The following is a 17450-nucleotide window of genomic DNA, read 5'->3' on the forward strand; positions in this document are numbered from 1 at the left end:
TGGTCATTTGTGAAATATTACTTCAGTGGTCTTTAAGGAGATTTCTTGAGTTCAGCTGGTGCTCAGTGTATACGTGGAAGCACAAGATTTAAAAAGGCCTTCTGCCTGGTTGTCCTTAGCTTGACTAATGTAATTGCAGATTTTGTTCTAGCAGTAAGGCTTTATATAACAGCACAGAATGTTACTGCTGTGATGAGTTGCAATAAATTGTTATCTGGATTAAAAGAATGGAGGTTATAATATAAACTTCCGTTTGACCTTTCTGGTATAGCATCATATAGAACTGCAGTGTGTATCCAGAAGACAGACAACAATCCCCTGCACCACCAGAGTAGCTGTAGGATACCAAAAGGAGTTTGGTAAAAATAATTAAGCCCAGTCTCTCTTGTTTTAACTTCATTTCTGCTTTAACTTTCCCCTTAATTTCTTGGAAAATCTTTAATATAAAGCTGTCTTTCACTGGAGGAATTCTAAAGTGTTTCATATTAAGAAGACTTGCCAAAAATCTGAGCTGAGTCTTCAGCTGATGAAAACTGTCAGAAAAAAATTATTCTATTCCTTGTAGATCAGAAATCTGAAAAATAAACTGCTGCTTTGGAAGTGTGTATGCAAATATTGTGTTTGTTGGTCATTCTCATGTTTATAAAATTTGCAGAAACTGTTTTAGACATATGAAAATAAAAATTTTCTATGCCATGGAGACTTGTAGGGATTCTTTGAATTCTTAGCTTCCTGCTTTGCTTTACTACTAATGAATGATGTTGCATTGAGGGGGAATATAATAGGCCTAATGGGGGACAGATGTTGATAAATCAATCTTTACTGTTGCAGCCATGGTAATTTCATGCAACCACCACTGAGAATCTTTTAAGCTCTCATGTAAAGATAAGGAAAACTTAAATAATTTGAAAATGTTATGGATTTCTTTTTAAAAATTACTATTGTCTTTTTTCCCTTAGCTCTATGAAACTGTCCTTTAGATGTATATGTGTAGACATACTTACCAAGATCGTACTATTAATATAAAAATGTTTTTAATAAATATTTATGTATAGTATATGTTAGAAGATCTGTTTTCTTCTGAGGATTGGGGAGCAGAAATGTAAACTGAAATAATCTGAACCTAGTGGTAAATCTGAAAAAAGTTTGGCACAGGTGATTTCTAGAGATAGACAGTGTCTGTCCTGTCCTTGGTTTGGAAGCAAGGGTCAGGTAGGACTCCTTGGCGGAGGTGATGCTCCTTCCCTGGCAGCTCCCTCCAGCAAAGGGAACCAGAGGTCCAGTCCTCCCAAGGTGGAGCCTGGGTTTTGTGCAGGCTGGGCGAGAGGCTGCAGGAGGCAGCAATGGACCGGGCAGGCCGTGGAGAGAGGGAACTAAGTTCCACGGAGTTAAAGGGAACAGGTTGCTGCCACTAAAGGAATTCTCTGAGCTAAACGGGACTAAAGCAGAAACCGTAGCTTGTCTGCAAAGACAAAGTAGGTGAGGGTGAATGCACTTGTGCAAACTTTTGCGCTGTCACACCTAGGGTACTATAGCTGATCTTTATATACTTTTAGATATAATGCTAGTAATGCTGGTCACATCTAATAAAACCTGGCTCTGTATGTGTGTATGGCTAGGGGGAGGATTAAGAGGTTTTTTTTAGGATCTGGACACTTCACTCTAAGGAAAAATAAAAATGTAGGCAACTTTACCTCAAGGCTCTGGTGAACTCAGAAAGGTGAGCTCAGAACAGCTCCAGTACAACTGCTCTTTCAGGTGCCACATTTTACCAGCTGGAGACAGCAAGGGCACAAACTGCAGGCCTGTTGCCCTTGTGTTAGGGTACGCTCATCAGGGAGATTTTCAGCCTCGCTGATTTGTGTCATATTTACTGTAGTGCAAAGATGTGCAAGAGACATTTCCCCTAAAAAGTGTAGTCTAAACTTCTATTTACTTGAATCTCTATTATGTTTTGCAAATCATTTTATAACAGGGAATATGGTGTGAAGGTGATTAGCAAACCGAAACCTGTGTTTGGAATAGAAAGCTAAGTATGTCGCTGTGTTTACTACAGGCAAATAATTCAATTAGTTGCCTTTTTGTCAATCAGTTGCAAGCTGATATGTGGATGCAAGTGTATGGTATTGCTGGTGGTTGTTCTAAGGTTGTTCTGGTTTATCTTACTCTTCCTTCTCTTTCTCTGCCTTCTAGCATGCACTTAATTCAGGTGGATTCTGTTCAGCGATGGATGGAAGATTTGAAGTTGATGACGGACTGTGAATGTATGTGTATTCTCCAGTCCAAGCCAATCAGCATTGAGAAGGATGAACAAAATGAACTTATCCTTTCCTCACAATACAGCACTTGTGATAACTTGCAGCTGCTATTAAAAAGGGCTTGGATCATAAGCACAGAGTTGACCAGGATTGCTCAAAAGCTGGAGAGGAATAGGTGGCAGAGAGTCCACAGCATGACAGTAAGAGTCAACTGCCATGTACGTTCAATGATAAATGAATATAATACATTCACCAGAAATTCTTCAGAAGAAATGCACCAGGTAGGATTCCTTACTTGATGTCATGATTGCCTTATATAAATTTTTTATTGTTATAATTCAAACTTATTTAAACAATCTGTAAGAAATTATTGCATACTGATACTGGTTCATTGTTTAAGACTTTCTAATCCCTTTTAGAAAGGGGAACATTTTTGACTCATTTTGGATCCTATTTTCTCATAGGCCTGATACTGAAAGTTGATAATGTCGACAAATTATGTTGAAAAAAGTTTTGTTTTTGAGGACCACTGGACTAAAGTAACTAGATGCTCCATCTGTGAGTTCATTTGCATTCGTGATGTAGAAAATAGTACTTTTTTGTTAAAAAAAGCCTGTTCAGCTCCCTCTGAAGAGGTTTCCTGTCTTCAAGCAAGTCAATACACCTGCCCATTTAAAGTTCCCATTTTATCTCTACTCATTTTATTCAGAAGAGTAGAAGAAAGGTGCCTCTATAAAATAATATGTTTCTAGAGTTTTCACCTAGTCATCCTAAACAAGCATTTTTTTTATTTTTTAAAAGCAACTGTGTGTATCGATATTACTTTAAAACCACTTTCTCTTCTTCTCCCTGCAGTTTGAAAAACTTTTAGTAGACAAGTGTTCAGAATTTACAGCATTCACAGAAAGGTAATTTAAATTTTCTAAGCAAAATACTTGTTTTGCTGGTTTATTATGTTGAAAAACTTCTCATAAGAAGTACAAACCTGCTAACACCCTCAAATGTTTAAAGTAGGCCCCCCACAGCTCTAAACATCAGCCCCTGGTAGGTGAAGTGAGTTGCTTTTATCTAAACTCCATCCTAATGAAAGGTGGTATCTGCTGCTGTAGACACAAAGCCTTGTGCGAGGGGGGTTTTCAGGGCTTTTTGACACCAAGGGAGGAAGTCTGGCTCGAAGGGAGCATTGTAGCTGGTATCATTTAAGTTCTGTGGAGCCAAAACTTCAGCTGGTGTGAAAATTTAGGTTGGGAGACTGTCATACATAGTGTTCCTGAATGCACATATTAGTATTACTGTATCAGTAAATCAAACTGAAATGATTACACATTCCTTTAAATTGCAGTTGTAGGTTTACCCAGCTTCTTGCACTCCGGAATGCTGTGGCTTTATAATTTTTCTCATGATATTTGCCCTGCCTAATGTAAGTTGGCCTGTTCCCTCCAGCATGGTCCGATTGGCCTGCTTCAATTTACTTTAAACACTGTGCAAGTCATTCTGCTCAGCAGATCACCAGGGAAAAAGACACCATCTAATTATCAGGAAAGAACACATCTCGAGCACTACTGCTTTTTGCCAAACTCACACAGCTCAGACTTTACTTTTATAGTCTACTAGGAGACACACTGATTGAAAGAGAGCTCTGATCTCGTAGTGTCTGCCCTGAATCATCCCTTTCTCTTCTCGTGTGTTTGACAAAAAGTTGATATAGGTGGGTGGAAGAAGGGCAAAGCTGAAAAGCGGACCTACTGTGTAGGTGGAGACATGGATCAACCGAACTGCATCCTTCATTACAGGGGTCTGCCTGGGTGGAATATGTTTTGACAATTCAAATGAATGCATTTCTGTAAGGAAATGGTAGTTATTTCATTTGAATGAAATGTTTGTTTTGAAATGAAAAGTTTCCATCTTTATCTCATGACTTCAGTTGCAATCTGAAGGTTACAGGATAGTTAAACTGACTGTAAAGTTGCTCTGTGTAATCTTTCTGCAAACAAGGCTAAATTTTACTTTTGAGTATGCTGTTTAAATTTAAATGAACTATCATCTGGACATCCTTTTTGAAACCTCATCCTGCTATCATTAATCTGTGGCAAAAAGATAAAGAAATGAAAATTATTGAGAGTTCTTCTTTGGTCATGAAAGATGGATGGATATACAAAGCTTCAGTTGAAATGCAGACATCCTAGAGTGACTGGGTTTCCTCTGTGGAAAATAGCAGAGTTACAGTGGTATAAACACACAGCATCTGCAGCAAAGTTTGGCCCACAGTCTCTGAAACAAATTGTTATCCCAAAAATTCATTAATGTGCACTACTGTCTTGTGAAGAGTTGAATTCCCATTATTAATACAGCTCACCTGTCGCAATCAGCTTGATGAAACACTTGTTATCTGATGCATCCTTTTTCCTTCACTGCTTTCCTTTCTCTTCGTTTTCAGGTGCATACAAACTGAAGATGAACAGATACTGAAGACCATGAAATCTTGTATTAATGAAACGCTTACTACTGTTGCTCAGTATTTTGGCCAGTTGATAGAGCTTATTTTAACACATGAGGCACAGGTTAGTTTGTAGTTGTTATTTTTTAGTTTGTTGTTTTGTGTTTGGGGCCTTTTTTAGAAAAAAATGTCTTTCAAAATTTTCAAATCATGAGGGACAGCATCTGTTAAGTGGGGGCTTAGAATTTCAGCTCTCAATTTTCAGCACACATATGATCAGTAATTAAAATATTTTCTGAAGAGATTTAGGTGTTTGTATTCTCAGATTTTCCAATAATCTCAAATCCTAAACAAAATGATTTTATGGCTCACTGTGTTACTATTCCTGATGTGTCTCCTTCAGTACAAGACATCCAATTTCTAGATAATGTCTTGTTAACAAGACTTCTGGAAACATTTTCTCTTCCTTTCATACAGACACTTCTTTTCTTTAGAATCCTTGAAAAGGAAGAGGAAATAGTTAAATTGCACATGCTGTGGTGCTAAAATGAAATTAATGCGTTGTATTGGTTAAATTCTAATGTTGCTTGACATGTTAAGATAGCAAAAAGTTGTGGCCGTTTCAGAAACCTCCTCTGTAGTTTTCAAAGATCATTACTAAGCAGTGAGAATCCCCAGTATGCATTTGCAGAGTTACAGAAAACTAAGAAGCTACTTGCTAATGTGCTTTGGTTAGGATTTATGAGAACTACATGAAATGTGACATATGAGTTGAAGTGTGTAAATAATTTTGCGGATTTGCAAATACAGCAAGTAGATTGTGGTTGTTTTGATGTTTATTCTTTTTAATTTGAAGAGCAATTCTTCATTGCTAATATTTCTGTCTTTGGGCACTGTAGTACCTACTGATACACCTGAAATCCTTGTTCCTTTTTCTTATAAAGGAGCAGGATTAATTACTTCGCATTGTCTTGTGTATATTTGTGTGGCTGAAGACTTGGACTAGAGGTCAATAATACAAGCATTTTTAAGAAGAGTTTTCTGAGCTGCTCAGGCAGGCTGCATGCCCACTTCTGCCACACAGCGTTCTGTAGGTAGTTTTCTGCTCTACAGCAAACTATGTGTCTGTGTGAGAGGCCAGAATTCCCAGCTTAGATTGTGTGCTCAGGAGTTCTCTTTTCTAATCACGTATCAGGACTTTATTCAGCACAGGTTCACATTGACATGTGAATTGATATGTTATATCTCTTATGGAACACTTTTCTAATGGAAAAGATGGGAGAACACAGCCTCTTAAAGGGTAGATAATTGAATTTTGTATAAATAACAGTGTAAAATGTGGGATATTTCCTTGCAATTCTTTGAAAGTTGTATTAAATATAAAAATGCTCACCTTTTTCTTCCTAGCAAATATACTTAATTATCTGTCTAATGATGGTGTGTACTTTTAGAAAGAGTCAAATTAAATAAGCTTTATATTCTTTTGACAGCTGTGTTTCTCTGTGAAGCTGCAATGGCACACATGAAACAGGCAGATAACTATTTATAAAAAATATAGATAAAATATTTAACCTATTTCATACATTGGAGAAATAAACTATATGCGCTGTATTGGTCAATGATATTTTCTGTGTAGATGGAGAATAATAATGAGCTCAGAGCCTTAGAAAGTGGTGTTGGAAGATTTATAGCAATATTCCTTGTAACTAAGGTGGGAATCTTGTATCACCTCATAATACAGCTTCCACACTAAGACAGTTAATTGCCTTCTGAAAATTTAGGTTCAATCCCAGGCCAAACCCGGTAACAATTTACTGAATAGCTTTCAGCTATTTATTGTACGTTCTCACATACATACCTGTTTTCTTACTCTACTAATATTTATTTTTAAATATCACTGTTCATAGTTACATCTTGTTAAATGTAATTATAAACATGTTACAGCCTTGTCAGTCTGACTCCTGCCTATGTTTCACTTCCTTTCTTGGGGTGAGCAGGAAGGTGATATGAATTAAATGAACTAGACTTTCTACTCCATTTTATCTTTAAATATAACACTAATGTTTTTCACGGGAAGTAAATTATGCTTATCTTATGTTACACAGAACCTGCTGAGGCAAATAGAATTGTCCGATAGTATATATATCACTGAGTCGGCGATTAGTAGTTTATTCAGGCTTACCCAGGAAGGTGCTCACCTGTGCCGTATCATAGCTAAGGTAAGAGTATATGCGATTTAATCCAAAGTAAGACAGTAATACAAGTTGTTTTACTTAACACCATGTAGCAGTTGTGAGTTTTGAAATGTACAGTGCAATATGAAATTATTTCAGGAGACAAACAATATAGGTAAAAGGACAATAAAATTAATTCTGAGAAACTATATTTTTTTTCTTCTGCTGCTGCTTTTGCAAGCCTTATTCTGAAAAGTTTACTACCACGATTTCCCCATGAGATTTTTTTTTTTTAAAAGGGCTGCTGCCACCCAAATCTTTAACGAAGCTCAATGTCTTTGCAAGCAACTGCAGTAGCATGATAAGCTCCAACAGGCTTCTGGGCATTGATTTGACTACAGGTTTCTTTGTGCCACCTGAGGTGTGACCACTCCCTTCAGCATCTTGAGCTGAAATGTCTGTCCTGGCAGTACTTTTTAGGTACCAGCCATGTAAGCAGAGAGAAACTTCACAATTGGATTCAGCATCACACTCCATTCATCATGTGCCCTGAAATGTCTGTCCTGGCAGTACTTTTTAGGTACCAGCCATGTAAGCAGAGAGAAACTTCACAATTGGACATGCATGTGGCTCACCACACAGGGAAACAGCAAGACCTCTTCAGCTGTGTGTACAGATTTTGTTAGAGATGTTAAGATGCTATTTTAAGAAATATTTTACATCTGTTATCTTCTTTTTACAGAGGAACGTCAATATAGTTACTTCTGGCAGTGTGTGTTCTCATTTAGTGAGTAGTTGATAATAACTTTTACTATAAACAAATAATTATGCCAAGATCAGGGATACTGGCAATCCCTTTGAAGACACCTGGATCTTGGAAAAGTGAGAAAGGCGGAGAACTGTGTGAGGTCAGGGGTAGGATAATCACAACCACAGTGTATGCAGAAAAAAAGAAAGCCTCCTTTCCCAAGCTTTGCTTTGTGGAGTGATGTGCCAATCCCTTGTCCTGCTCAGAGATTAGACAGCAGCATTTAACTCATTTTACTTCTAATCTGCCTTTAGGTGGATATTTTCACCACAAAAGGTACTGCTGTGTTCTGAAGGCTGCAAATTAGGTAGACTCAGAAACATGTAGTGAGTGGATCCTGGCAAAAGCCCGAGAAGTCTAATTTTTTCTAAATTGGTATTTGAGCTCCACTCAGTGGCATCCAAAAACAATGTTAAAATTTTGAGTATTGAGGAAGTGTAGAACTGAGGAAAATTGGTCTTGTGCTTTTAATCATTATGTGAATTCTGTAACAGTTTAATTATCAGAAGTGAAGTCTAACCTTCCATAAATCACTAACTTATTGCTAAGATACGGATGTGTCACAAGTTTACAAGTGAGGAAATATGCCCCCTTAAGCAAAGAACCCGAACTGGTGTTTGGTTGCCAAATTACAGCACCCTGTGCCGTACGTGCCTTTCCTCTCTGCACTGGGAAGTACGTTTGTCCTGACTTGCCATCATCTGCCACCCTCTGTATTGCCTCAGTGAGCAAGGTGGCCGAGAAATTGTAATGGACCAGAATTATTAATTCAGTCACTTGAGTAATTAGCTGTGACAGTGAAAGTGCAGGGTGATTTGAAGAAAAGAAAGAAATCTGGAATTGTGCCCACTCGTTAAAAGGGAGAGAATAGATTCCAGGTTTGCCAGCATCTCAAAACCTCCCACAGATAGAGAAGTTCCGTGAGGGTTGCCATATCATCTTTGGTAAAAACTAGCTGGAGAAATGGAATGTTTGCTTACAGTGAAAGCAAAAGTCAACAGATTTGTTCATGTAACCTTGAAGTCTTACTCTCCATGACAATGTGTGATCTTCTGGAATACTGTTGTTACCTTTTTTTCTTGTCCCAGACTATAAATTACTGCTCTAAAGCACACCAGGATCTTGGACATGCAAGCAAAGAACCATGGTAATATTGTAAAGCTACGTTATTATAGGAACTGGTTTCTCACTGTATATTTTAAGGGTTTCAGTCTTTTCCCTTCTTGCATCTCCTCCCCCTCCAAAATTTTACAAAAATTAAAAAAGTCTTTGAAATGCTAACACCTTATGCTGAAGTATCACCTGTAAATTTATTCCACCTGGAGGCTTCCTTAGACTTTTTTTTTACAGCATGTAACTGTAATCTGCTGTGAAAGAGTCACGTTGCTGACTCACCCTGGCAGCCAGCTAGTCATTCTCACTAGATGTCAGAAGTATAAAGGCACAGATCTCTAACACAAATGAGTAGTAGCAAGGGCAAGATAAGAAATGAAGGGAGAAAGACTAAATGCTGCTGATGTTAATAAAAAAAATCCCTTCATTTCTTATCTTGCTCTTGCTACTACTACCACTATTAATTATTATTATTGTTGTTAAAAAACAAAAATTGAATTCTGAGCTAATGAAAAAAACATATGTACTACATAGTATGTAGTGTTCATCTGCACTAGTGGCAACATAATGGAAGCTCCATGTGTTTATATGATTTTTAAAGCCAAAAAGAGAAAATTGGGAAAGAAAGAGCTTAAACTCAGAAATTATGCATTTTGAGCGGACTTGTGCAATTGTAAAAAATTATCATTACCTGAAGTAGAATGGTTCTGAATTGATTTGACTTCATAAAAACCAGAAGAATCAGTAAAAAATCAGTTCCAGAGTTACAATAAATAAATGTTGGGACATAGAGTGTTAAAGAAAAAAAAAGTCTTTGTAAATAAATCCATTTCACTGTTGGTAACTAGAGTCTAATAACAACTGTGTTGAACTGGATGCTATAATAATAGTCTCCTAAACCAGGGAGAGGCAAAAATGAAGATAATGAAGATAGCCATATCTGTTTATCACACTCTTCTTCAGAGAACGCTGAACTATTTGAGTTCCCTATGGATGTGCAGCAGATCATTTCCTCCATGAAGCTTCTAATACAGTTTAGCCCTACCTTTTTTTACGTCAGTTCCTATTTTAGCAAGTGTTTACTACATACGTTTCTTTGGAGATCAACTTTCAAGCTGATTACAAATGTTAACCTCCATCATGAGGAGAAGCTTGATGAGAATTTACTGCACTTTAAGTCGTTTTAGACTGAAACTACAAAATATTGCACCTTAGGTTTGTATGCCTTTCCTCTCCCCTCTTTATTCACTCAACTCACTATGCACAGTGGGGCTTTTTATACTCATGACCTCCTTCACATACTGTTTGTGACTGTATTTCACAATACAAGCCCTTCTGAACAACATCTCCGGTATGTCTCCATGAAACTGAGTTCCTGTTATTCCAACACAGGAGAGAAGTAGGTTATCAAGCAGTGCAGTAAGTTCTCTTCAATTTAAGATACTGCTTCACAGAGTATGTGAAGCCCATTCCAGACGAAACTTGAATTACAGCAAGAGCAGCATTTCATGTATTATTTGGTCATAAACTGGAAATGGCAAAAAATCTCTAAAGGACAAATGAAAGCATGCTTAGACATATTGGGAACTTTTGGAAAGATGCAAGTTAATCTCCAGAGCAAGCAAATTTCAGGGCTGTTATGTTTCTTTGCCTGAATGGTACTGTTTACCCATTTGACCAATTTGTGTATCCCTGTCAAATGGAATAGTTTTGTCAACATTGCAAAAGATTTAGGGGACTAATCTTGAAAAAGGTGAACAAATCCTGAGGAATGCAGAGATCCCAGTGAGCCGAGTGGATTTTGACAAGCTGTAGAATCAGGCTCAGTGTTTCTGTATTTCACTTTCAGCTTTCTAGGTTCCTTACTCGTGATTGGAATTTTACAGCTTGATAATGTCACACAGGGCACAAAATAAACAGTTGAGATCTTCTCCTGACAAGTGCAGTCATAAATCATTTCCTGCCCATCAGAGACAGAAGTAGGGCACCCATTTGTCATACAAGCGTGAAGCGAATGTGCCAACATCACTTGGGCTTTACTAGTGTTGTCCATCAACTTCTGCTAATTATGACTAAGCAGAGGATCATGTCACCTTTGATTCTGCTGAACTGTTGGGACTTTCAGACTGATAAATGAATAAGTAAATTAAGCAGTTATCTTAGGTTTGGGGACAACACTGCATTACAGTTTGGGGGTTTTTTTTTTCTATAACTTTCATAGATAATCCAGTTACTGCTTAGGTGAAATAACAACATCCTTTTGTGGAAGGAAAACCATGACTGAAACTTACTTTTTATGACTGAAACCTTTTTTTTTTGTTAGTGTACTGCCTCTTTTTTACTTTAGAAGCTCAGAAATGTCTTTCTGCAGTAGGCTATATATAGCAGTACTAGATATAAAATAACTCCTATAGACATATGGGCACTTCTTACAATTCTGGACATAAATTTTACTCTTAGGAAACCTCAGTGACCCTATTGTCTTCATTGGTCTCACAAAAATTACATGTACATGTGCAAAGACATAATATAAAACTTCTATCTTGAAAATATATTCAGGTGTTGATTTTGTCTAATTCTAATTTTCTGATAAATTGCTATAGATTTTTGTTAGACTGAACAGGCAGCTTTTCTTGCTCTATTATTCTCTAGTCTATTCCAGCAGAAATGGTACAAAAATGTAGAATTCTGAAAATGAGTGAAGTCTGAATTGTAGTCCCAAGGCTTTATATCATTACACCTGTTCAGCTTTCAAATACCACAAAAGGTTGAGGATAAAAGATTATTTCTGTGAATCTGAAAAATATTTTTATACAGAGGCTACAGAAGCTGACTTTAAAAGAAGGATGTATGTTATTCTTGGTCTATGTTTCCAGCTATTTTTAATTTATTACTGCAATCTTTACTTTTTAATCTATTACTGCAATGATTTAGGCTGAGATCTTTCATCTGTCATTAAAATTTTCGATGCTTCCCTGTTCATTTTATGTCTGCTCTTACATAATATAAGGCATCTGTAGTCTACCTGATGGCATAACATTTTGAAGTGGACAATTGGACCATGAAGTGAATATATTGATTTTATATTTATTAAATTTATATATTTGCATTTGTGGTGTAAACTTTGTTAACATACATATTTACAAACTGTGTTGGAAATGTTTAAGGGCAGCTACTGTAAGGATCTATGTACACTCAATTATTTGTAATTATTGCCATATTTAAAGAAAAGTGTAGGAATGCAAATCTTATGTATTAGAGGGTGAAGATATAGATTGTATCTGTATAGAACTTCACACCTATTTCCACCTTATTTTCAGTATCTCATCAACCATATGACCTTCTTTTTCAAATTTTAGCGTCGAGTAAATAATGTACAGGGCCCAGAAATGTAGAGGAATGGGAAACATATGCTATCAAAAATCTGTTTTAAACTACTAGCATATGGTTGAGCTACCAGTTATATGTCACTCCAATTGCTGCTTGTTGATAATTCTTTGTAATTTTTGATGTCAAGTTTAATTTAAATTGTGCTTGTAATTGGTAAAAGTCAATCTCTTAAGCACACCTCCTACCGAGGCTATATTACTTTTTCATCACTTACTGTATAAGCATTAATCAACTTGAGTTCTCGGTGTGAGCTTAACGTCTTCTTTGTTGGTGGTGTGATGATAGCTAATTTGGATAAATTACTAAAGGAATCTGCCTCCCATTCTGACCTCAGTTAAATGCCAGGGAAACATTCAGTGCTGCTTTTCTGAGTTTTACTTTTCCCCTACAGGAAGGAGGTGTAGTTGCTCTCTTTAAGATCTGTCGCCAGGATTGTTTCAGGTGCCTTTTTCCCCAGACACTGAGAACATTGGCCTCCATTTGCTGTGTCGAGGAGGGGATGCACCAGCTGGAAAAGGTAGGCACTTCAGCATTCTTTACTGACTGCATCAGAAACGATATAGAAGTCCTGACTTTAATCTCTTCCAGGAATTGATAACTTGGTGGTATTTGATACTGTGCTCACTTTTTCTGTGCCGAACACATCTTCAGTCCTCACAAAATTAGTTCCAGCAATAATGTGATCCTATGCAGTTACTTGCAAAAATAAGCTTTCCAAGTGGGGATAATTTTCATAAAACAGGTAAACATGTTAGTGACTACGTCAAACAAATAAATAGGGAAATTATAGTTTCTGGACCTTTTGAAGTGTTTGCTTAGAAACTCCACTATTTCAGACTCTTAAAAGACAGAAAGCTTTAAACCTCTTTAAATCCTTTCCTGACACTCAAGTGGGGCACCTGCCTGTGGTTCTGCAGTACCTTGTGAGAGTTGTAATTGCACAGAAAGAACTGGGTCAGATACAGCAGCTGGCCAATAGAAACACATGTCTGCTACTCAGAAGCAAGTCTTATGAAAGCCAATTTTAACTGGGGTGGCAAACATCAAAACATCATCCAGATAAAATCCTAGCAACTGCTTAGGCTCCACTCTTTTCTCACTCTCACTACATACTGCTGTTTTGGAAAATGAACACTTCTGATCACTAAATCATGATCTCATCCTTTGTATTTCATAAAACAGTCATCTTCCACAGCTGAATAATGGCCTTCTCAAGTTAATGATAAATGATTTCGCTGCCATTTTACATTGACATATCTTGTAATTTACTGCCCAGAATTCAAGCAAACCATGACAGAACATCTGCAGCAAAAAGCAAGTCTCTGAGCTTACAGTAAATGAAGATTACTTAAATTTTTTTTTTGACATGATACTGCTTCAGACTGACACCAGAATCAGTCTAAAAGGATCTTTCATTATGTCCACTCTAATAGTAGAATTAATAGAGTTAGAAAAGATTGATTTAACTCACCTGGTGCAATTCCTGGCAGTGTCAACATGCATTTAATGTCAGCTTTATCAAAGCTGATGAAACAGAAAAAGTGCTAACTCTCAAGCCGCTGTGTCTTTGATCTACTTTAATGTTGGTCACAAGTAAAATGTGATAAAAACTTTATCATGATCAGGACTGGGGTAGGCTTTAAAGGATTTTTAACAGAAATATCTACGACTGATTTCAGTAGCTCATTTTTCACCTTGGCCTTGAATTTTTAAATCACACCTTGGCAAAACTTAAGTCTGCAACATGAGGGGCTGGATACTAATCCTACTCGTCTGACTGAACAAACAGGTTTATGACAGGAGTATTTGGTTATTACTTTGTCAACGTCTTTGCCTAAAACTGTGTTGCCGAGGGTCCGTATGTTATGTCCAGTATATGGCTGTGTTTCTGGTGGGAGAGAATGGGATATTTCATACATCAAGAGAAATACAGAAATTTTCTCTTAAAGGAGGTTATTGTGCCTCCAGGTGCTAATGGACATGAAACAATATAGGCCAATACAACGCTATGTCATCTGTAAATAATCCGTCAGCTGCTGACAGCTCAGGTTTGCCAGTTTACAGCTCTGAGGAAGGACAGTAAATAAGAAAGTTCTTCTACTCTTTGTACTTGCTTTTCACCTTTCTTTTACATGTATTTAGAAACAACAAAATATTCTGACCATGGGGAATCAATGACAAGTCAGTGGATCAAATGACTGGTATTCTGATGTGAACAGTGCTCCGTTTTTTTTATATTGTATTCTTTAAATAAAATTTTTTTTTGTCCAAAGTTTGAAGTACTTTTGCAAAGAACAAAAAAGAGGGTTAACTATATTGGCAACAGAAATTACCACAAGACTTCTAATCTGGCAGAAAGGGAAGCTTCTGTTATCCAGCTAAGTACCTAGGTGGTGGTAAATCATTTGATTTGCTCTAATGTGAATATCATTATGCCACCTAGTGCACTAAAAACATCAGTACAATTTGAATTTGATTTTTAATGAACGAATCTTCATTCAAAAAATAAAACTTGGCATCTAAACAATTCGAGTAATTCAAGATCAAAAAAACCTAAAAAAATACATACAGCCAAAACACACCCCACCCCACTCTATTTTTCGATTAGATTTCACAATTATTAAAGTGTTTACAAGACCACTTAAAAAAAACCAGCAAGAGCTATGATTTCTAATGGAACATTTGTCTGGGAGGTGAACTAAAAGTGTGTGGAATGTTTTCTGCAGTAATTGCAGTGCTTAATTACTGAAGACCTTAGGAATATTGTTTATTTATCCTATGCTCTTTGATCTTTCCAATTCAGTAGCAACACAAGAAAGTAACAAGAACATCAGTGTTAAGGTAGATGGTTATTTAGAAAGTAAGCAAGGGAGTCAGCAGTTCACAGGAAACAATCCAAGCAGAGAGTATTTTAACATTTTTCTTGGTTTTATGATACCTGAATACTAGGCTTTCTTTATAATTCGTGCAAATTTAATGTGAATGATGATGTACTAGGTTTAAACCATTTGTCTTGAGTGAGTTTTTTGGTTGCAATGTGGAAATACTGTCCTCGTTTACTAATGAAGGAAAGTAACAATTGAGCACTCATTTCCAAAGACGTGGAAAATTGATTATTATATGCAAAAATATTTTCCTCAGTTATTTCAAAAAATAATTCTTGTTCTTCCCAGTCACACATCTTTAAATATGTATCTTCATTACTCTCCTACCAGTGTGTTTGAAAAAGTCATTATTACTTTTTCACTGAGGGAAACATGCTGTAATAAAAGAACTGCAGAGTTAGATTGAAAATAAGTAGCAAACAGTGCAAATTACTGCAATTTTTACTGTGCAAGTGAAACAATATTACGTTAAAAACCTGTAACTCAGCTGGGGCATAGATCAAGGCTCAACTGCTACAAAAACGTAATGATTTACACAAATAGTCATTCAGGCAGCTGCCTAAATTGTAACGCTGTGCAGTGTGTGTTTACTTACACCATTTAAACTACTCCAGAAAGCAGGACACCTGGAATAAACTCATTAAGAGAAGATATTCCAGAGATACTGGTGACAACAGTTATTACTTTCATTAATAAAACCTTTTTAACAAATGACACAGCTTTTATCACTGTGCTTTAAGCGAAATTGCCTAGGCATAGATTATAAATTGCTTTGAATCCTTCATTTAAAGCACATCATATCAAATTACTTATCCACGGAAAAATAATTTGCAGAGGAGGGAGGCAAATACAAAGTGTACTATTTTTGTGATTGAATAACTATGAATTTTACAAGGTCATCTTAAGTGTGAGTGACCTAAAATCTGTTGCTCACTGCAAACTCAGTCTGATTTTTAAGAACAACCACGAGCTTATACACAATAATAATTTCTTCATGATGGGGATGCAGTCTGTCAATGATATATATGAAAAACAAGCTTTTTGTGGGAATTAAATAAAACGTTTATTACAGAACCTGCAATTACAATTTATTCATAGCTTTTTGGGGTGTGAGAGCTTATAACTTCATTCAGCTCTAACCACTTTGAACTTTCAGTTCCAAACACTAACCTCAGTCCAAACCAGGCAGTAACTTTGTTTCAGATGCAGTATATGTGTTGTCCCGAATCCCAGCTGTTAAAGGCGCTGTGCTTCACCTATCTGTGGGGTGAGACAGACAGATGTGAGAATGTCTGTCTTCATGGTTGAATATTCCAAATGCAAAATACCAGGAGAAGCAAAACACTTAGTAAAGGTCTCCTAGAAAAGGCTTGTGAGATTGCCAGTAATTAGGAAGGAGACACCCATGGGGGCACCCATATTTAAAAGCAGGTCTGCAGGTTGCTTCTTTTAAGACCAGTAGTGTGCAGATTTCTGAGCAGCGGTGAAATGTTGATTTCTATTATGGCAAGTAATGGCTTATCCACAAGACTTCCAGCAGTGAGAATGTCTCAGGAAGTTCACAGGTCTGCCTCAGCCTGTTAGACCTTCTCACTCCTCAGAGAAGAACTTTGTGTTAAAAAAATATCTCTTCTTTTCACTTATTTCAATCGTTTTGCACCCAGTTAGTTTCAGAGAAAGGGATCAGATGGGCCTGTAACATTATAAAAATTATATGGCTATTTTATTCTAAAATTATTAGAATTAAAGGGCTTGAAAGATAAAGCATTTATTTTAAAGGAAAAATATTTTCAAAAACCCCATAGTTTTAAAAATTTAGTTTTAATTCATGGGAAATCAAGTTTCATGTAATTCTGTCTCCTGAGTGAGACAGGGTAAGGCTGAGTATTAACAGCAAAATACAGGACTTTTGGAAGTCATTAGAAGGTGATAAGTTGTTAGGGAGCCCTTCACTTATCTCTGTTCCACAAAATCAGCTAGCACATAAAGTTATAATCCTTTCCAAGTTTTTCATGGGTCATGCTGACAAACACATTCTCAATGCTTTTATGAAGGGGAATATCTTTCTTGTTTTTTCCCTAAGTAGTGCTTGTTTATATGAAAAAATACGAAAACTTCATGGCTGGGAAGAGACTGGAAGCTTTCTGCAATCTTAAAACCACAACACACTGGTTTGTGTGCGAGGAGCGTGTGAGATGAGTTAGATGGAAAGAGTTCAAGTGATGTGTTCCTTTTACATCCCCTTGGCTGGAGATGCGACTCTTCTGGTTTGCATAAGGCACTTTTTTTTCCACCTGAGAACATTGTTCTGGCTCATCTTTCATGGCTGTTTGTAGCCAGGCTTTGAAATCACCCTTGTGACCTTACGAACATAATAAGCAGGAA

At 36.8% G+C, this 17450-nt stretch overlaps 1 protein-coding gene across 1 annotated transcript in view; it reads left to right on the top strand.

Moving 5' to 3' along the window:
• The first annotated feature begins 2035 nt into the window (after positions 1-2035).
• Positions 2036-17450, top strand: part of INSC (inscuteable homolog (Drosophila)) — a 46557-nt gene continuing 31142 nt past the window's right edge. The window contains exons 1-5 of the mRNA XM_009871272.1: positions 2036-2539; positions 3114-3166; positions 4696-4819; positions 6801-6914; positions 12572-12697. Coding sequence (XP_009869574.1) covers positions 2036-2539; positions 3114-3166; positions 4696-4819; positions 6801-6914; positions 12572-12697 — 921 coding nt within the window. The remainder of the gene's footprint in view (positions 2540-3113; positions 3167-4695; positions 4820-6800; positions 6915-12571; positions 12698-17450) is intronic.

This window comes from Apaloderma vittatum, unplaced genomic scaffold (assembly GCF_000703405.1).
Source record: "Apaloderma vittatum isolate BGI_N311 unplaced genomic scaffold, ASM70340v1 scaffold7156, whole genome shotgun sequence".
NCBI lineage: Eukaryota > Metazoa > Chordata > Aves > Trogoniformes > Trogonidae > Apaloderma > Apaloderma vittatum.